Source organism: Petaurus breviceps, unplaced genomic scaffold, assembly GCF_028583685.1.
Source record: "Petaurus breviceps papuanus isolate PSGF00001 unplaced genomic scaffold, PetGlider_PUasm1.0 38, whole genome shotgun sequence".
In the NCBI taxonomy this organism is placed as follows: domain Eukaryota; kingdom Metazoa; phylum Chordata; class Mammalia; order Diprotodontia; family Petauridae; genus Petaurus; species Petaurus breviceps.
This window is the reverse complement of record NW_027186304.1, coordinates 70,552,190-70,574,087: the sequence shown is the minus strand read 5'-3', so window position 1 is coordinate 70,574,087 and position 21,898 is coordinate 70,552,190. Positions and strand designations below refer to the sequence as shown.

General features: G+C 35.2%; 1 protein-coding gene across 4 annotated transcripts in view; it reads right to left on the bottom strand.

The window, feature by feature from the left end:
- The window catches only part of CHD7 (chromodomain helicase DNA binding protein 7), a 251,575-nt gene that overhangs the window by 70,172 nt on the left and 159,505 nt on the right, over window positions 1-21,898 (bottom strand). For all 4 annotated transcript variants that reach the window (XM_069099999.1, XM_069100000.1, XM_069100001.1 and 1 more), the window contains 4 exons: window positions 19,975-20,116; window positions 16,191-16,328; window positions 14,901-14,966; window positions 2,248-2,303 (listed from right to left, as the gene is read on the bottom strand). In XM_069099999.1, coding sequence (XP_068956100.1) covers window positions 2,248-2,303; window positions 14,901-14,966; window positions 16,191-16,328; window positions 19,975-20,116 — 402 coding nt within the window. The remainder of the gene's footprint in view (window positions 1-2,247; window positions 2,304-14,900; window positions 14,967-16,190; window positions 16,329-19,974; window positions 20,117-21,898) is intronic.

Below are 21,898 nucleotides of genomic sequence, written 5' to 3'. Positions count from 1 at the left end.
ACTTTTTGTTCATAAAACATTTGTGAAGTTTCTTCTCTGTGTAGATTGCACTAGGGAGTGATGATTCCTAGTGCATCTATCAATCCAAGTCTTACAGGCTGGACAGAAGCATGACTAAAGAAAACTTGATATGATGTTCAAGCTCCTTTTTTAGTAGTGCTTATTTAAAAACAAGTTTTTATCCTCTACCTTGTCAATGAATATTGTCCTTGTGATGTTTCCCTGAATATACAACCCAAATCTTCTGTTAATCTATAGCACTAATATGACTTTATAAAGTAATCCCAATTTGTTTATATTTTATTGTTTATTCTTCTATTACAGTCATCAATTCCTAAAGAATTTTTAATTAAATTAAAATAGTTTCTCCAGAATATTAAAGATGTACTGAAAAAGAAATGCAAGATGAAATATATATATGTATATATACATGTATATGTATATATATTTTACCATTTATTCCATTAAAATCAAGGAACCTCAGAACTGAAAAATCTTAGATCATCTTAGCTAACCTCATTATTTAAAGATGAGGACACTGAGACCCAGGCAAGTTAAGTGGCTTGCCTAAAGAGACTGTGGCAAGTCTAGGACCAGAACCCAATTTTTTTTTAGCTCTCTTCCATCATACATGCCTTCCTTGTGGATATAAAATGATCTGAGAAAACATCAAAGCTAATCAAATAATCTCACAGTTGGAAGACTTCAGAGATCATTTAGTGCAACCTGTACCTGCCTGTATCTGGGCAGAAATTGGTTTTACAACATCATAAGTGGTCAATGAGCAAATAGGAACTTAGTTTCTCTTAAGTCATGCCCTTTCTAATTCTGGACAACTGCTGTTTGATAAGCAGGTTTTTATTTTTCCCCTACATTGATACCAAAATTACCTCTCTATAACTTCTACACATTGCTTCTAGCAAAGGCAAAGAAGAACAAACCTAATTCTTTTTCTACATGTCTGCCCTTCACTTACTTGAAGACAGCTACCATACCATTCTGTTAGCTCTTCCCTCTACCTTAATGTCAATTACTAAACATGGCACAGAACTACAATGCTCTAGATGTAGTCTGACAAGGTAGAACACAGTGAAATGATCACTTCTCTTGTTCTGGGCACAGTGATGACTTCAAGAATTACATTAACTGTTTGAATTGCCATATCACATTGTTGATTCATATTAAGCTTTCAATATATGAAAACATTCATCTCTTTCATAGAAACTGTTTTCTAGTCACATCTCTTCAATCTCATATTTGTGAAGTTGATCTCTTAAAAATGCAAATGTCCTTATATTTGTTAAATTTCATCTTATTAAGCTTAAGTCATAAATCTAGACTGTTGAAATATTTTTTAGATCCTGACTCTACCATCCAATTTGATAATACCAGGTCATAGCATTATGGAAAAATCTTTAGTGCTTAAAAGATTAATGTAGTTATTAGTAGTCATAATCTAATACATTTATTAAGATATTTACACTGTCTTCTTCATTAACATTATCAGGTCATGATAAAATTTTCTGATGTTTTCCCAAACTTAGTATAATGTTCTACCTAAACTACCAAAAACTACACTGAAATTATTTGTGGCTACCCATGTCCAGATAAATTAAATTAATCTTGGTCAAAGTGATCTCTTTGTAAAATTTAGACAGTACAGAGAATAACCAGTTCTTTCAGTTGCTGTTTTGAACCAGCATTTCTACCATTTCTCTTAAAGAGCAAAAATGACAGTATTTTTTAATCAGATCAAGTTAACATTATCTTTGTTTCCTACTCATCCCTATAGACTTTTGCCCAAATTAGTAGCTATAAAATTTGGCCCACTGTATTCAACACCTCCAATGATACAATTCCTTTTATATATCCTTCATTAAAACTGAAGTTCATTTGGAAAATCTGGGGTGAGGTTGGGGAGAAATTGTAGTACAGAGCTTCTTTCATTCATTTTTACTAAAGCTAACTTTTTTCCTATAAATTCTTCTAGTTTATTAGGCAAGGAAATTAACATTCACTATATACCAATTAGAGATTTCTCAAGGAAAACAATTCATAAGAGATGTTTAAAAAATCTCATATGTTTTGCTTCACACAGAAGTTTAAGTCACCAAAGAATTATTGTTAATCAAATAAAAATAAATACATGTGATCAATAGTCAAAACATTATTTTTATAAAATGATTGAGATTCAAGTATGTTTTCCAAAAATGACTGCCCCCACCCTCAGAATTACAATTTACTTACAAGTTTTTGTATTTCACATAGAATTCCTCTACTTCCACCTCCTCTCCAGACTCCTTCTGCAACAAAAGAAATTTTCAGCAATATGCTTAAAATAATCTACTGAGACATTCAGCAGCTTAATTATTCCCTCCCACCAAAGCATAGAATGTGTGTACCTTTCAGGGATAAAAGTACGTTGTAGCTCAGTGGAGGGCTAGTAAGATAGAATGCCTGTATGTATAAAGCATTTCCTATAACAGCTTACCCTCTGCTTACTCTAACTTCTAAGACATGAATCATTTTAACTCCTCCCTAACCACATGCAGCTTCATTCACAACAACCTGACCCCAAATCTGGCTTTCTGCCAAACCCACAGCGTTAAGTAGACGCCAAGTGTACCATTTTCTCAGGCAGTAGCCAATTAGCAACTGCACTCCTGAATGCCATATGTATTATTTTTGGCTGGCTCATGGCAACTTTACATTGTGGGTTTTGTAATGTTTTAAAATAGTTTAAAGCAAGTTTAGTTCTCCATATAGTTAATAACTCTAAACAAAAAAAAAACTATATAAAACTAAAGCCTGCTCTTGTGCTATAATTTTAGTGCATCATTATGCAAGGCTTTAGTTTTACTCAATGGTACAATTAAATTCTCTCCAGCAAGATGTCACACATACATAGCAGCCAAATTAAATTAACACCCCAAATACTGCCTTCAAGTAAGGCTGACATTGTGATATATGCCATTAAAAACAAGGATATTAAAACTTAAGACTGTAACATCCCTTATTCCAGAGTATTTCAATATATTTATGGAAGATAACAATACTTCATGTTATTTTAGGTTTATATCCCAATCTTTGAGGTTCTCCCTTACCACTGCAATTTGGTTTCAGTGTTAAACAAATTGAGATGTGCTCACTTTCTTTTTTCTTTTTGGAGGGAAATTGGGGTTAAATGACTTGCCCGAAGTCACATGGCTAGTAAGTGTGTCAAGTGTCTGAAGTCACATTTGAACTCAGGTCCTCCTGACTCCAGGGCTCTTGCTCTATTCACTGCACCACCTTGCTGCCACTTCACTTTCTTTTAGAAGGGTTGATGAGATAGGATGTTTAGGAATAGTCTTTATATCATATTACAAGGATGACCAAACCATCCCTTAAGGGGAACATGTGGCTTTTGGGTACCTTTAGAGTAATTTGTAAAGAAAATAAATGCAAGTACAAACAGAGTGTAGACCACAAAGAAGTCTGAAACCTCCTACCAATTAGGGAATAAGTTACAGAATCTGTTCAGAAAAACTGGTCTCTCCTCAAACTCTGTGAACTTCTAATAATGAGTTACTGTGATCAAACTATCTAATTGCTGCAGACATATAGGCGGCTTCTACAAAGTTTAATAGTTTGGAATTGCTCACCTGCATGGAACACTGGTAGATATCTGACCAAGAAGGGAATGGAGTGAAGGTCCACAGTACGGTCAACAACTATTAGTGACCCCATAGGAGGGTGAATGACTACCAGAATGGCCAATCTAGAAAATGTCACAGTGTTATTACTGTGCCTACACCCATGAGGACAGCTGTATTACACAATGGACATAAAAGGAGGCAGGTCTTTTTGTTCCAGACTGCTAGTCTTTGCTGAAACAAACAAAAAGAAATCTGTTCCCTGCATACCTGGTGACCTAGCAGAAGGAACTTAGAATCTTGGAAATAAAAGTAAAAGCTTATCTATTTGTATAATAATTTCTCCCAAACTCATTTCACTTTTCATTTTCCCCACTCTTTTCTGCTGTGCCCTGTGCTTTAACATTTATTCATTTATATAGTTCCAATTTGAAACTGGAAAAGTCAATTGGAAGTCATCTAACTGGAAGAAAGGAAATAGCATTTCTTAAACATCCACTATGCACTATGCTAAGTGCTTTACAAATATCACCTCATTTGATCTTCAAAATAACCCTGTGTGATAATTGGTGCTGTAATTATCCCCATTAGAGATTAAGTGACTTGCCCAGTGACTTGCTAGTAAGTGTCTAAGGCCTAATTTGAACCCAGGTCTTCCTAACATCAATGCTCTTCTGTCCACCATGCCACATGGCTGCCTTTTGGACCCCTCAAAGTATGTCACAGAGTTTTAAAAAGTTCATTGAAGTTAGATTTCCTTCCTTTGAATTTCTTTTATAATGTATCCTCCTACTGTCTTCTCCAATCAATTAGCATTTATCAGCAACTACTATGTGCCAGGCACTCTATAGTCTGTTGGGTGTTCTTACCTTCCCAGAAATGTGGAATGGAGCTCAGAGAAAATTTCCCATAAAATTCCTAGATCTATGATTTGATGAACGCATGAACACCATTTCCTAACTCTATCATGAGTATTTATTTTCCTGCCCCCACTGGCTACTATATTTTGGATCTTGTTGCTGAACGATCTATGTGAAGAACCAGACTCCTAAAATGCTTAAAAAGGATGGGTACATCTTACAGAGATAGACTTTAGTTCTATTTTAAGCAGTATCTAGAGCTGACACAATTTTCTCAAAGGCCAGGATACCTGATCTCATTTGATCTTCATAAATAACCTATAGTTAAACACCACATAAGATCCTTTAGGACAGAGATAGCTTTTGCCTTTGTATCTAACATAGCATCTTGCATAGTATAAAATGTTCAATAAATGTTAGTCGAATTAAATCATGAGAGAGGGAACGGTGAGCATTATCTTCATTTTATAGGGAAGGAAATGAATTCAGAGAAATGATGTGACTTAGCCACAGTCACATCACTAAAAGAGGCAGAGCTGAATATAAACCAATGTCACCACATTCCAAGTCCAGTGGGCTCTCTACCAAAGCTACCAACACAGCTCAAAGAAAGCATTTTATGTTATAAGTGTTTCCAATTAATACTTAGAAATAGTCCAGGACATCTCCTGTGCAAGTGACTAAAATTCCAAAACACAAGGACTACAAAAAATCGTGTTATTGAATAGCTACTGTGTATGTTTGAGGTAATCCCTATGAACAAAAAAATTACGTCTTCTAAGGTGTTGTTTCTGGCAAAAAGTCTACTCTCTTTCATTAACAATTGATGCCTATATATTCTTAGTGTAAAAATGGACACTACTGATTTTCTGATGCTCAGTTTATTAGGGGCACTTTGAGAGTCAAATGTTTTACATTCAAATCAAAAAGTTCCAAAGAGAGTAAAGCAAATTGTCATTATTATTGAAGTTACCCAGTTAAACAAATCAACCCCTTTTGATACTAAAATCCTAAAACACAGCCCAAAACCCAATAGTCTTTCTTAAGCACTTAACTTATTACCAAGTTAGAGACTCACAAAGGAGGAAATAAAATTCAAATATTGCAAAAGAAAACTAGTATCAGAATGAATTTTTTAAAAAAAAATTGTCTTCCCAGACTGATTTTATATTATTCCCCTCCTATAGTCTACATTCCTGCCAAACCAGACTGTTTGCTACGCCTCACATGGTATATTCCATTCCCTATTTTCACACCTTTGAAAGGTGCCTCCATGCCTGCAAGGCTCCCGCTCATCACCTTCTCTTTTTGGAACCCCTAGTTACATTCAAGTTTCAACTCAGAGACTTTCCTGATCCCTTTTTCTCTCCCCCCTAAACCCCAGAAACTATTTTATGTATTTTGCATTGACTTATCTGTAGATATCTTATTTTTATTCAGCAGAACCCAAGCAACCTGCTTGAGTGCAAGGACTACTTTCATTTTTTTCTTTACAGAACCAGAACCTAGCAGAGCACATGGTACAGAGCAGGTGCTTAATAAATGCTACTGAAGTGAATTACTGAATGACACAAACACATGGTTAAAGAGGTACTAAAACTTTAACCCTTCAGAAAATTCACTGCTGAAGATACAGAAACATTTTTTAACTGTGTGAGGAAATAAAAATACTGGTAGGGATGTTAATACAAAAAGAATTAAGTCTTTCCCCTTATGACAGATTATCTGAATATCATAATTATTCATGGATTCAGTTAACGCATCTTAAAGATGACAAGAGAATAAGATCTTGTTTAAAAGAAAATCTCTATTAAGCTTAAAAATATTCATAGGAAATACAGACAGTTAACGCTAAAAAGGAAGAAAATTCTATTCTTACATATAGTGAATTTTAGTCTTTATTTCCACCCCTTAATCCCAAGGAAGAGGGCTTAGCAAAATTCATTTGATGACCTAAACTCAGAAAAACTGACAATTAATTCACCAAAAGCCCTTTACACTCATATAAAGGAGTCCACGTTGGTCACAAGAACCAAACATATCCCTTGTGCTAAAGCTTATGTGAACTGATTTGGTTTCAGAAGGTATCATCACCACTTGAGTCATCCCTGATTAGCATGTTGTATAATCTTTTATATTTAACTTTTGCCCATGGTTTGAGAAGTTCTGGCTAAGGTACTGCACAAAAGAAAGATAAAACATGACCCCTGACCTCTATGATCTTCTATCATTGTATTAATAAAGATAAAAGTACTATTCTTAGTATAACTTCAGTATTGCTTGCTATAGTTACAGGAATGTGATCAGCAGAAAATGAAACTTCTTAAAGGTTTTAACTGAATTCTTAAAAAACAATTATCCACATTAAGAGAAAAGAAAATAGTACTAATAATTAAAATATACACAGAGGCTTCAAATGTTACTTTAATATGAAGTTGCAATCCTTGCAATCCTCTCCTCCAGTAAACCTAACTAAAACTGCTGATAAAAACTGTTCATTCATTCTATAGAGGGACAGCTGTGGGGGGTGGGGGCGGGTCCATCAGATAGGTGCCAGACTAAAGTCAAGAAGACTAATTTTCTTCAGTCCAAATTCGACCTCTGACACTTATTGGCTGTGTGACTGTGGTCAAGTCACTTACTTAACCCCATTTCCTTATCTATAAAATGAGTTGGAGAAGGAAAAGCCAAACCACTCCAGTATCTTTGCCAAGAAAACCTCAAAAGGGGGTCATGAAGAGTCAGACATGACTGAAACAAATGAACAACAAAGCATTCAATAGAGCTTGTGTCTACTGTGTACAGAGTTCTATGTTAGACATGGGGAAGAGGTGATGTTTTTTAATAAAAGATAATTTATGCCCCCATAAAGTTTACAGTCCAATAGGAAGAATTGACAGCTCACTATATTGTACAATACTACATTGTAAGTGCATCAAAGAGCTGCTAAAAATAAATGGAGTGGGGGATCTGAAGGAAAGGCTCTTTTTTAACTGACTGCTTTTCACAAAAATCAAGAAAAAATTCATGGAGGAGATGTATTCTAGTTCAGTTCTAAAGGACATATGTTCCAGCCAAACTAGATTTCTCTTTCTTACACATATGTCACGCATTTGCTTTTTTCCTCCACCTTTGCACTGGCCCTCCTCATCCCCCACCCCCACTCTATGTCTGGAATAGTTTCTTATCTACCTCATAGATCTCTCCAGGACACAAATCAAATATCACTTTCTACATGAAGTCCTTCTGGATCACCCAATTGACAGTACCATCCCTGTCAAACTGATATTTATTTAGCTATCTTATATTTATTTGTATTTATTTTTGTTATGTATATTCTCTACACGTGTGCACACATGTACACATGCACACACACACATTTTCTTGCCCAACAGAATATAAACTCCTTGAGAGTAGGGGTTGTTTCAATCATATTTTTTTTCCCCAGCACCTAGCACAGTGCCTGGCATATAGTAGGCATCTGACAAATGCTTCCTAATTGATTTGGCCTTAATAGAGGAAGGAGGAGAAGGACGGTATCACTAGCATAGTGAGATCAAAGGCACTGGGACAGGAGATCATGGCTAAAAGCGTTCATGAGATAGGGAGGATATCACTCTGGCTGGATATAAAGCACACTGAGGGAATACGGTAAGATCATGCTGGTAAAGCAGACTGATGCCAGCTTATAGTGAGCTTCAAATGCCAGGCAGCAGAATCCAAATATTACCTAGTAGGCACTAGGAAGGTACAAAGATTTGGTGTAAGAGTAATATGACCAAATATAGTGTGCCCCCCTGAAAGTTATTCTAGAAGAGTCATGAGGGACAAACTGGAAAGGAGAATAGGGACAAGAAGAATAATTAGGAGGCTACTGCAATCATCCAAGTGAGTGGAAATGATGCCCTGGATTAGGGTGATGGCAGTAGGAACAGAAGGAAAGGAAAAGATAGGAGAGCTGTTGCATAGGTGTATCTGATAGGATCTGATCATTAATTTGGTGAGGTGAAGGAAAAGCCAAAGATAAGACCAAGGTTACAATCATGGGAGACTCAATGAATAGGAGTACTACAGAGAGAAATACTCAAGTCAGAAGGAAAAAATAGGTTGGGGAAAAAGATATTCTCAGTGTTATATACTACTGAATAGAAGGCATCAATGAGCATGAACGATCATGGAGCAACTGGAGATGTGGATTCAGAGTGCAGAGGAGTTACAAGTACACAAGAATGGTTAGCTAGAGCCACAGGAATGAATGAAGTTAATGAAATGAGAGGGAACAAGAAGGAAGACTTTGGGGCAACATTCATAATTTAAGAGGTAAAATAGATTAAAAGAAGTCAGCATGGGAGCCAGGAGTGGTTAAAAGGCTAGAAGAAGAAGCAATAGAGTACTGGAAACCAGGTGGAATAGTGGATGGAGTGCTGGACTCAGGAGTCAGTAACACCTGAATTCCAATTCTGACTCAGACACTTATTAGCAGTATGACCTTGGTAAGTTACATAACCCTTCTGTGTCTTAGTTGTTTCATCTGTAAATTAAAGGGCTTGAATTTGATGGCTTCTTAAAGTTCTTTCTCATTGCAGATCTATGATTCTATGAAAATGGTGTCTCTGAAGTCAGAGTAGTAGACAACAAGGAGTGGCCAACAAAGTTAAAATTACTCTTACTACTATGTATCAATATCACTATTTTGGAAAGCAATTTGGAATGACATAAAGTGACTAAGATATTAATACTCTGATCTAGAGATTCCACTTCCAAGATTATACCCCCAAGAAGATCACTGATAAGAAGAAAGTCCCCACCTACAACAAAATATCTCTTAGCAATACTTTTTTGTGATAGCCAAGAATTAGAAACAAAGTACATGCCCATCTACTGGAGAATGGCTAAACAAATTGAGAACATGCATATAATGGAATATTACAGTGCTATTAGAAATGACAAACATGATTGAAAATAGAGTAACATGGGAAAATTTGCATGATGTGAGACAGAGTGAAACTAATCAGAGTCAATAAAGCAATATAGACAATAATGACAACATAAATGGAAAAATGCTACCACAAAAAATAAGGTCAATGCTGCAAAATTACAAAGAACAAGCATGGCTTTAAAGAAGAAATGTAAGATACCTCTAACACCTCTCCTTTGCAGAGTGATGGTATAGCACATGGCATACATTTTCAGGCTTTTTTGATATATTAATGAGGTTAACTAGTTTTTTTTCCTTTAAAAAAATACTATTGGGGCAGCCAGGTAGCACAGCGAGTTAGAGCACTGACCCCAGTGTCGGGATGACCTGGGGATTGAATCCAGGCTCAGACACTTAGCATCCACCCAGAAACACCTGGCCTTGTAACCTTGAGCAAGTTACTTAACCCCAATTGCTCTGGGGTGGCCAGGTGGCTCAGCGAGTAAGAGCACTGGCCCCCCCAGTGTCGGGATGACCTGGGGGATCGAATCTGGGCTCAGATACTTAGCATCACACCCAGAAATAACTGGCCGTGTAACCTTGAGCAAGTTACTTAACCCCAATTGCTTAAAAAAAAATACTATTACACAAAATGGCTCTCTGGGAGGGGGAAGGCAAGGAATAATGGGAAAAAATTTTGGTGATATAAAAAGAAAACATATGAATAAAAATTCACAAAGATAAAAAATTAACAATAGTAATTTTCAATAACTTCTCATTGCCTTCCAAATATAACATAAAGGACAAGGAATGTAAAGAAAAAAGAAGAAAACAACACTGGATTTGATAGTTAGGACTTAATCATTGATAACTTTTAGGAGAGCAATTTCATTCAAATGTCAGGGGCACACTGGATTATAAACTGAGAATGAGTAGTCTAGAAGTGAAGGTATTAGTTGAAGACTGCAAGACTTTCAATACTAAAGGAAAAATCATTGGACAGACTAAATATTTCAGTAGGGACTTTTTGTTTTAAGGATTTGGGAGAACTGAGTATACCTGTAAGGCAAAATGGTGAGAGACTGAAGATGCATGATAAAGAAGTAATATTTATTGGAGCTAGGTCCTTGTGGGGGCATAAGTAAATGGGATCAAAGGCACATACAGGGATATACTTTTGTAAGAAGTAGAAGTATCTTTTATAATACAGGAAAAGAAAAGTATATCATGATCTGAAGAATGAAGGAGGGTGGCTAAGGGAGTCCTCAGTAAAATAATCTCAAGGAGGAAAAAGGAAAGAAAGTTTGGAATAGTCACAGTGGAGAATGATATAGGGAACCAATAGGCACCAAGTAAACAGGAGTACCAAGCTTCAGCAAGAGCTCAACTGAGGTTATAGAGTAGATGAAGTTAGCTTAATTTTGTCCTTTAGATATATTCCTCCAGAGATTCCCAGGAACCCTGCAGCAGAAGAGAAATGAAGTGCTAAACATTCCAGGGGGAGGAAGATTTGAAGATATGGAAACACAGAAAGCCAGGAAAACAAAAGATTTCAGGATTAGTGAGCAGAAAGAATTGTCCTTTAGTAACAGAATTTGTAACCTTATAGTAATTTATTGTCTTCTCCAAATATGATCAGATGAAAAATCATTTTACTAAGGGGGTGCTATCAGTCTCAGCACAGTGACAGATACTATAAGGTATAGAAGTTGTATGAAATAGTTCCTGTCAACAAGAAGCTTACATACTGGTTAGAATGTAATGATGTCATCATTTACTCATAAAGCATCCATTAACCACGGCTATGTATTAGAGGCTGTGTGAATAGCAAAGGAAGATAAAAGAATAAATAAGACCTTATTCCTGCCTAAAGCAGCTTACATTTCAGAAGGGATTACTTAACATTCTCGGCATCTCATTCTTATGCTTTCATTTCCCACCATGGAGTCAGGCAGACCTGAGCTCAATTCCCATCTGTGAATCTACGACTTGTGTGACTCTGTGTCTAACCTCTAAGTGTTCTAAGCAATTCTCTATGTTGTAGACAAAATGTTGACCTGCACTGGTGGATGGATTTTCCTCATCTGGAAGTTTCCCACCAATAAAAATCACAGGTCCAGGGTCTTTCTGAATCTATTTGGTTTGTACTCTCTAGACTGCTCTAACTTATAGACATTAAATAATATTTCTATTCTATATCCCTTTAAGTTATAGTCCACTGAGGGGAAACTAGATACAAAGAAAAATCCTGAATTTGGAGTCAGAGTACCAGATTTGAATCCTAGTTTTTTCATTTATACTCTGTGGCAAATCACTTAATTAATCTCTTTGGTCTTCAGCTTTCTCTTTTATAAATTGAGAGGATGACCTACAAAGTCCTTTCCTTCCAGCTCTAAATCACTGATCCATCTGCTACCACCTTAGTTCAGACCCTTATAACTCTCACCCAGATTACTACAAAAGCCTCCTAATTGGTCTCCCTGCCTCAGGGCTCTCACCACTCCAGTGCATCCTACACACTGCTTCCAAAGTCATTTTTCTTAAGGGTGAGTCTGACTATGCAATTCCTCTAATCAACCAACTACAATTGCTCTCCACTGCCTCCAATATAAATGCTTTTTTTTTAGCTTTTAAAGTCCTTCCCAGACTGACTCTAACCTACCTTTCTAGTCTCACTGGACATTATTCCCCTTCTCACATGCTGCCATCCAGCCAAGCTGGCCTTCTCTGTTCCACATAAATGACATTCCCTTTCTGATCTGTGCTTCTGTATGGGACATCTCTCAGGTCTGACCTCACCTTACTAAACATCTCTCTTCCTTTAAGATGTAGCTCAAGCACCATCTTCTGTACGACACTTTTCCTGATCACCCCAACTTCGAGTGACTTCTCTCCCAAACTACTCTATATTTAACCCCTTTGTATACATTTGAACTTATTGACTTTCTATTTAGGGAGTATATATTTCTATTTTTACTTCTTATCTCCAAAATTCACATCTTAGATCCTTATAAATAAAGACTGCTTCATTCTTTGTATTTGTAAGCCCTGGGTTCTTTGTAAGCACATAGTAGGCACTTGATAAATGTTTGCTAACTGAAGTCCTTTGGATAGATTTCTTCTACCACAACACTACACCTCCATCGTTCTCTACGCACATACATATTGATGTTGATTTTATTATCTCTAATAAACTGTAAGCTTTATGAAAAGAGGATATACCTATTCTTAAACTCTACCACCACCACTACCTCTAAAGCCCACTTGTCCTTTACTAGGGCTGCTAATAAATAATGAAATGACCAAACTATAGGCAAAACAGGAGGAAAGAAGAACAATGTCCTGCATAATCTGAGTATGAATAATTAGCTACTGAATAATTGTGGCCTAATTATAATTTGAAACACCAAACCTGCTGAGTATGTCTACTGAAGCACTATCAACTAAATCAAAATTGATTTGTTCTATCCAAACAAGATGCTATTTAGGCAAATAAGTCACTTGACTCATTGAAGGAGATTATTCTTTAAAGCTATGTCAAGTATGTAATATTTTCCCAAGCCTCTACAATTCTTAAGTGAACTGCCCCTAAAGTCCTCAATGTAAAAGAAAATTAGCCTTTGGAAGTTAAATAATGCTAATTTTTCATTACAAACATTTTGTTTTTTAACCCAGATTCAGCTCCCAATTAATAGGAGATCAAAATTCAGATATTCATGTTTGGATTTCTAAAAACTGTTTTCAGAGTCGATATATATATTTCCCTCCATTCAAGGATCTTTTATTATTGCTTTTTGTGAGTTTTACATGTAATTCATACCCTGAATTTGCCTCCTATTTACCAGCTTTGTGGAAGTTTACATGCCAGGCTACAGAATTTGTATCTTATCTTAAAGACAAAGAGAATGAATGCTTTAGGGCAGAAAAGAAACAATCAAAACTAGTTTACGAGGGCTCCTTTGACAGCCATATGTAAGATGGATTGGAGAAAGGAAAAAACTGGAAGCAGGGAGGCGAAAGAGGAGACTCTTACAATGGTAGAGGAGAGGTGAGGAAGGCCTGACCAAAGATGGTAGCCATGTGAGTAGAATCAAAGGGACAGATTCACAAAATACAGAATTGACAAACTTGGCAAATGATTGGTTATAGAAGATGAGAAAGAAGGGAAAGTTAAGCACAATTTCAAGGTTATCAACCTCAGTAATGGGGAAGATGTAAATGACCTCAATAGAAACAGAAGAGTTTAGATGCTGGGTGGTTCTGAGGGAACCCTGAAATGTACACGATGACTTAAACTGAGTAGAACATTTATTCAAACTGTTTTCTCTTGTTTAAACAAGAAGTCATCAGAAATGAGGAACTTGGCACTAAAGTTATAAAAATCCTTTCCCAACATTGTTATCAGGGGGCTAGTTTTATAAATGCACCCAGCTCATTCTGTCATATGGATGTGAACTTTTTGCAACTCTAAATGCTTTAGAATGAGTCATACTGTCATCTGAAATTACATTAGAAATAGTCATATATTCCACCTTCATGGTAACAGTAGAGAAAGTGATGAAAATGTCATTGCTAAAAAGACCTGCAAAAAGGGGGGAAGGGAAGATCGCCAGAGGAAAAAATCTTGTTGACTGAAAGTATAATACACAGAACTTCCCACTTCATCCCTACACCCACCAAAATCCAAAACAACATGGGAAGAGAATCACCTCATATAAACTTAGATAAACAGACTGAAATATACAAATTGAAAAGCCAGATAACATTTGAATGAAAGCAACCTAATTCTAGATTTTCCTATAGAGGCTTATAATCCACTAAAAATACACGTGTGTAATACAAATATCATATATAAAACACACTCATTTCCCAAAGAGATAATGTTCTCATCCTTAGTCATACTCCACCTTCATTGGTCAGAGGCTGGGGGATGGGGAAAAGTGAATAAAAAAAGAATTATTGAACTACATCTTACAAAGGACTATTTCATCAATTAAACTGGACATTTCCTCAATTAAAGTAGATTATAACCCCTCTAGTTATCAGTATACAGTCTTCTTAAATTGATGTGGTCAACATAAGTCATCCCTTGGTGGCAAATCTTCTGGTAACAAGCCTTTCCAATTTTGATTAGCTTGGTCCTTGACAGTTGAGTTAACATCTCAAATAACAGACATACAATACAATCTACACTCAAGATTTTCCAGCTTAGTAGGACCTAAAAGAACTTCTGCTCCAGTGGAATAGTCTTAGAGAATGCAAGGTTATCTTCCATAATACAAGGAGGTATCAGAATAAGAGAAAAATGTAAGCAATAAGAGAAGTACTTTGGGGGTGTGGGGGGAGGAGGAGAAGGAGTAATAGGTTCAATAAGCTGGCAACCAAGATTCCTTTCAACTCTAAAATGGATTTGGGTGAAAGGGCAAGAATGAGTATCAACAAGAGCATATCTTAAGATTATTATTTTGGACATAAAATTGTCTTTACCTGCTTTTTGACTGATCGACTACTCATGATTTTCTCTACTACGGGACCCTCTGCATCAACAGATTCCTGTAAAATAAAGTATATGAGTCAACTGGAATTTTTTTTTTTGCCAAAATGATTTTATGCCATTTGTAATATATCCATGCTGCTCTCTAATTTACCCCTTCAAATTCAGTACTGGCTAGACACTGAAGTATGATGAGTCCAGTATTATTACTGAACAAGAATCACTGAAGATATGAAGAAAATTAACTCTGCAGAGAAAGTGAGTGATACCTGTTTATTATTTCATAGGTATGTGGTTTTATTTTTTGGAGGGGCAATTGGAGTTAAGTGACTTGCTTGAGGTCACATGGCTAGTAAGTGTTAAATGTCTGAGGCCGCATTTGAACTCAGGTCTTCCTGACTCCAGGGCTGATGCTCTATTCACTGTGCCACCTAGCCACCCCAAGGTATGTGATTTAATTATGTGAATTCTCACCAGTCCATAAAGCTAGAAAGTATTCAGAAACTCCAGCTGCCAATATAAACTACTCTCCACATGGCAGCAATGAAAAATATAACTTGTCTTCATCTATACCCATGGGGTAGATACAGTCATCACTCTATGATCATAAGCATCTTTTATCTATAGGGATCACATAAAACATTATATAACAGTTTAACATTGGCCAAACTACCAAGTAAAGTACTGACACGAATTTAACACTTTTCAATGAGTTACCAGTTTGTTAACTAAAGTACAGCAGTGCTAAGAAAAGAGCATTGTACAAAGAAAAGAAAACCCAAACCCAACTTTACAATAATCATTCTTATATTACTACCCCTCATTTTATACAAACTATTTTATCCATCATTTACATTGCACAGAGAATAAAGTAGACCCTGCTGGGTAGTACAAGGCTGTAATTTCATAAAGGAGTTCTTATGGTGCCTAACAGCAGGAGACAAGCTTGAGTGGTTTATTAAAGTCATAGAAGCTATAGCACTGAATTCTCAGAGGTAAATTCAGTCTCATTGTAGCCTAGTTCTGATTTTTTTCCTCAGCAGAGACCATTAATTCTCCAGAATTGTATCAAATTACATATCATAGGCTTGTAGAAAAATAAATTTAAGCGAATATAGCTTTTTAAAGGAAACAGCAAAACAACTTGTTTCTCTTAGCACATTAGACTAACACTGGATGAAAACCCTTAAGCTATGAGTCCAGTGGCTCCACTGCACTATCCAGCTTCCAGGTACAGAATTCACAGTTCATCTTCATTTATTTATTCAAAACAGCAAGCTGACCTGCTGCTCGGACTGTGAAGTGTTTGAAGGGGAGTCTCTCCCGGCAGCATCTGCATCATCTGCCTCCTCATCAGAAATCTTGAACTCCAGGTCTTCTGTATAACGTTTTCTCTTAACCTGTCTGCTGGAGCGTCTTTTCTAAAAGAAAAAGAATGACAAAAAAAATCAAATTACTGACATTCCTCATATATGTTGAAAGCAGGGAGGAGGATGGCACATACTACAAGCGATTTTGACAAATCACCATTTAAAAATTCCAAGCTTGCTCTTGGTGTCAATTTAAATAGTTGAGAAACTTTATTAAAAATATAGGCTGAACAGACATGAAAATAGTACTACTTTTGTGATAACAGCTGAAATTTACACAGCACTTTAAGGTTCCAAAGCATATATTATATACATACACATGCATGTATACATACATACATGCATACACACACACATATATTCTAACTTGAGCTTCACAGCAGCCCACAGGGTGGATACTTCAGATATTTGCCCCATTTTAAAGACAAGGAAACAGCTTGAGAGTTGTTCAGAGTATTGCTCAGCATCAAACAGCTCATAAGTACCTGTAGCAGGGATTCAAACCCAGACTTTTCTGACTGTAAGTCTAGCACTTCATTTTAAACTCCAATTTAGCATACATGAAAGAAAATGAAGAGTTTGGAGGGTGCAGGATGAAGAAAATCATCTGAGAAAACTTGGACTGGAAATAATTGCATAGAGTTTGACTTGCCTCCACATTCTTCTATAACAATATACTTCTAAGAATGTGTAAAGTACATAGAAAATGGAAAGAACATAATAAGAAAACTATCATGAATAACTTTGTATATTCTATACAGGAGTAAAAGGGAATTGAATGTGTTACATGTTCACACCTCTTAAAATAACTCTGAAAATTGGTAGGGAAAAATATTGTCTAGCTTGTATTTAAAAAGGAATGATACTGAAACAAATACTAAATCTCATCCATATTCACATAATGAGTTACTATATCTCTGGCTTAATATCCATTAAATTCTCAGACTGTTTTTCCATTGGAATGGCATTTCTTCAACATAGCACACTAAGAATGGAACAAACTCTAGATTTGGATATAATGGAGCAGAAACTCTAGATCTAATTTGCTGTATTATAATTTATATATACCCAAACAGGATTAAGCTGCATATTTATGGACAGAGACAGTTTGATTAGACTTAGATGAAGAGATGCTAATAACACAGTGGAGCCTTACTGGGATTCTATACTATGCAAACTGTATCAACTATATATTTTTACTATAGTACCTAAAAGTTCTGGAGTGGAGTTCCAGAATTAGCCTTATACTAAATTAAACTCCACAGTATTATTGTAATTCCTTGGGGAAATTAAGAAATGTTTTTTTCTTAGAAGTTTATAGTTTAGGATCACTTGCTAAATAAAAATTACTCCTTATAAAAACTTTGTGAAGTAAATTATATTTACTCCCATAATTTTTCAGATGAACAGTAATTTATCCAAAGCCAATTAGCAGATCAATCACAAAGACAGAATTAGAACCCAAGTCCCAGAGTTTCCACATATTGTAGCATGTTACAAAGCTTCTGTGACTTTTAGTTATGTATCTGAGGTACCAAGATTTCTTTGATCAGATTCCCAATATGAATTGATTCTTTATCAATTAAAATTTTTGACATTTCTGCACTCAACTAAATTTTTATTCTGTCCCTACCACAAACTGATTTTGTAGGTTAAGAATGAAATATAAGAATTTGTTTATTTTTGACAACCACACTACAATGAAATGCTTTAGTTTCATTAGCAACAGAAAGCTCACACTGTAGAACTGTATTTCAAATGCTTTTAAAAGGTTAGTAGGTACAATGGTCATGCTGAAGGGAATAACTAATTGGTTTCCATTATCTCACTACTGTACCATTCTGTGGTACTTTCTTTTGAACTAGACAGAACTATATGCAATTCACTAACATCTAAAAATCAGTCAAGAATTCAAGAAGTTTAACTTCTACCCTTTATGCATATGTTACAGAAAGAACTATGATAAACAACTTGGTAGCATCACTTCCTGAACAGCATATATGAAGAAAAAATGCTTCCTTGAAAATAGAGCTGTCCTTGTATAATTATTTTCTTTACTGTTACATATTCTATAACTCATTAAAATGCCAACTCAAAAGTATGTTTTAAAAAGCATTAGGGTATTACCTTAAAAAAACTTGGTCATATGTCATATGTAGGTCATAACCTACAAACAAAAATTCTATAAAGTTTAGTAATGATTCTTGATAAATTGGTATTTGTGAAAAAATGCAGAAAACTAGCTATGAATTATTTTAAAGAAATATTCTTACTGTTTTATAAAATGTTGTCTTAAAAGTCCTAATTAAAGTGAGCATGATTCAGAAAGCACCCAAATACATAAAATTCAGAATCATCCTTTCACCGGAGTTTCTCTAGTAAATCTCATTAATCCACTAACCTTGTCAATATCCTTACTGTTGTTGTACATAGCAATAAAAGAAAAGCATATGATTATCCTAAATGGATAATATCACCAATAGGCCAGCTATATTTAAAAAGATGGAAGAAAATAAAAAAAATACATACTAGTTTTTTCAGATCACCTTAAAGAATATAATTTTGTGAGGTCACAGATAACAGCAAGCTTTGCTAAAGAAAAAAAAAAACCAAAGTATCTAGAACTCTGGAATGCATCTGTATCTTCCAAGTATTTTATTTCAAACCTCTAAGAGAAAAAAACAAAAACAAAAGCAAATATTCAATGAGAATCTACTATGTGATAACGAAAAGTCACTCAAGTCTCTGGGGATTGGTTTCCTATTGCAATAGGGCTCCCTGATAACTACTCCTTGATAACTATGATGTCACACAAGATACATTCCAGGGCATCCCGGTAGAGCATATTGGCATGATTCCAAGAAACCTAAAAAGGAAATGATTTCTAGCTGTTATGTACTGAGTGTCTCTCTTAGCCTGATCAGTGAAGGCAATGTACCCTGTTTGAGAGAACTAAAGTTTCTCGTATCTTTTTCAAGGTCAGTTTTGCAAGTGGCGTATACGTTATTTCCCAAGAAATAAATGAATATAACTCAGGAAAAGTCATGCTGAACCAACTGTTTAGAAAAATAAAAGCCCATTAATTCATGGAAGACCTGCCATCACACAAAGATGCCTTACTCTGACACAGGGAAGTAAAGAGAAATTCCTGAGGCAGGCACAAATGGCTCTATAGCTAAAATTTTCATATTGTGAAAAGAATATTTCACTAAACTTGAGGAAAGTTAACAAAACTGGTGCACTGCTGTTTTTAAAAAAGAACTTTTGCCAAAAACAAGCAATTTTTCTAAACCTTTAGATCAAATTTTAATGTCAAGAACAGGCAGAAAAAGCACTCAGAAACTCTCAAAAGGAACTTTGAAATTTATTCTGGTGCTTTTAAAAAATATTTTACATCTCTCTAGGCTATGTAAAAGTAGGGCTGTGATACTAGATGACCCCTGAAGTCCTTTTTCTAGGCTCAAGTCCTGTGATCCTATGGCAAAAGCTACAAAATTCTAGTCAAGAGTGAGTGTTACACTCCATTCATCCTTGGTCTCTTTGACTTTCTCCTCCCTGGAAATGTTACAGTTAAAAACAGAGACATCTTAAAAGCATCTCTTTAACAAAAATTGAAGGAGGGCTTCTGTTGTACCTTATAGCCATCTGAAGTTACCCAAAACTAATCAACATTTAAATATCAGAATAATAGTCTTACCTGAACACCTGGATCATCATCTTCTTCAGGAGGAGGAGATGGTGGTGGAGTTTTTTCTAAGTCTGAGTTTTCAGAACCTTCTGTTTTTCCCTTGTTGACCTTTTTCTTCAAAGCACTTGCTTCAGAATCTGGTTTCTTATTACTAGAATTCAAAGCACAGTTCCCTCGTCAGTGTTGGTTTTATTTTGGGATTTTTTTTTAAAGTTTCTCCTCATATTTCATATTTCCTCATATTTCCCAGATTAATATCCCCCAAACTATCAAGAATAATAAAATAATGCATTATTTTTCTTTTTTGTAAGAAAGTATCATAGGATTAAGTTCTTGTGGCAAAACTATTTTTATGAACATTATAAATATTTGCACTAATTTTAAAAAAGGAATCACAGGCATGCAAAAACAAAACAAAACCCTACACAATGCACATCCTGTATATTTGCTCACCAAGACAAAAAGCAAAATGCAGGCCAAAACCCTAACTCATTCAGAGAAATCATATAAAACATCACTGTGCTATCCTGGCTATATATGCTCAATACATTGTGGCATGGAGCCATTCATTAAGAAATAATTTCACTATCAAGTTTTTAAGGTGTCAGAACACCTTTTTTTTAATGGTGGGGAAGAAAATGGAATGTGATTATCTTCTTCCCTCGTCTTTTGCAGTTGGCTTTTAACACTGCTCCTATTTAGGTGCTCCATTTGATCAATGCTTCACAATATATTGATGGTACATTATTTGATTTGTCAAATGGCATAAAATATTAAAATATGAGAACGTCTACTGATTATATTACTTTTTTTTTACCATATATTTCACCTCTTAAAATAATTTTATCAATTATTTTTGTTTGTATCAACATTTTTGTTTCTTTTATTTTTCTTAATGTTAAAACAGTATGCTTTTTCATTGGCATATATTATCTTTAAGGTAGCATATTATTTTAAAAACCAGGTTATTGACAAGATATGCAGCAAAATAAACATAAGTGTTAAAGTAGAGGTCCCACTGTATGCTTAGATTAAAGGCTAACAGGATTTGAATATTATATAGGTCAGCCAACATAAGAATGGATTTTAAGTGAAGAGAATGGAATAAAATTGTTTATCAGAAACTAGAAAAACAATCCTGCTCTACTTGTTAATTCTTTTTTTTTAAGGTAAATTTTATTCTACCATTCAACTTCAATTTCTAGTTTGGTACCAAGACTTCCTAAGATCAGCTTTCATTTGTGATAAAATATTTACAAGAATCTATACTATATTTTACATCATTACTATACTGCCCAGGAATCCAAATGGTTTTGAAAATGAAAAATTCTCCTTTCAGTCACCTTTGAAAAGTTTCTATTCACTGAAATTTGTAATTTCACAGGAAAGGATGCTGAATGAATGCACTAAACAGCACTTTTCAACCTCATGTCCCTTTTTAAAAGAAGGCAGAGAGTTCTCTGGATTTTTTTTAAAGTAAGCTTTTATCAAATAAAATTTGATTTCCAAATTATTGCTAATGGAACTACATATAACCATCACATGTAGGGTTTGCTATCTTTTGGGCTATTAGATTAAGTGCTGTAAGCTCAAAAAAGTAGTTATTTGAAAAATAGTGGTTCCAAGTTTTTTTCCCCCTAAAAACACACACACACACACACAACAACAACTAATAAACCTTCAAGCATAAGGAAATAATGGCACTCTAACTTAAAACAAAACTCAGGGGCACAGCAAAAGACAGTGTAGCTCCAAAAAAATCTTTCAAATCATGACAATCCTTTAAAAAGTTTAATTCCCTGAAAGATCCACATAAAGCATAACATTTAAAAAAAAATAAGAAAATCCATACAACAGCTCCTCTTCCAACTGTCCTAGTGTTTACGCTACACATGGACAGAAGTCTCCCCTACTATGAGGCTCCATTTCCAGC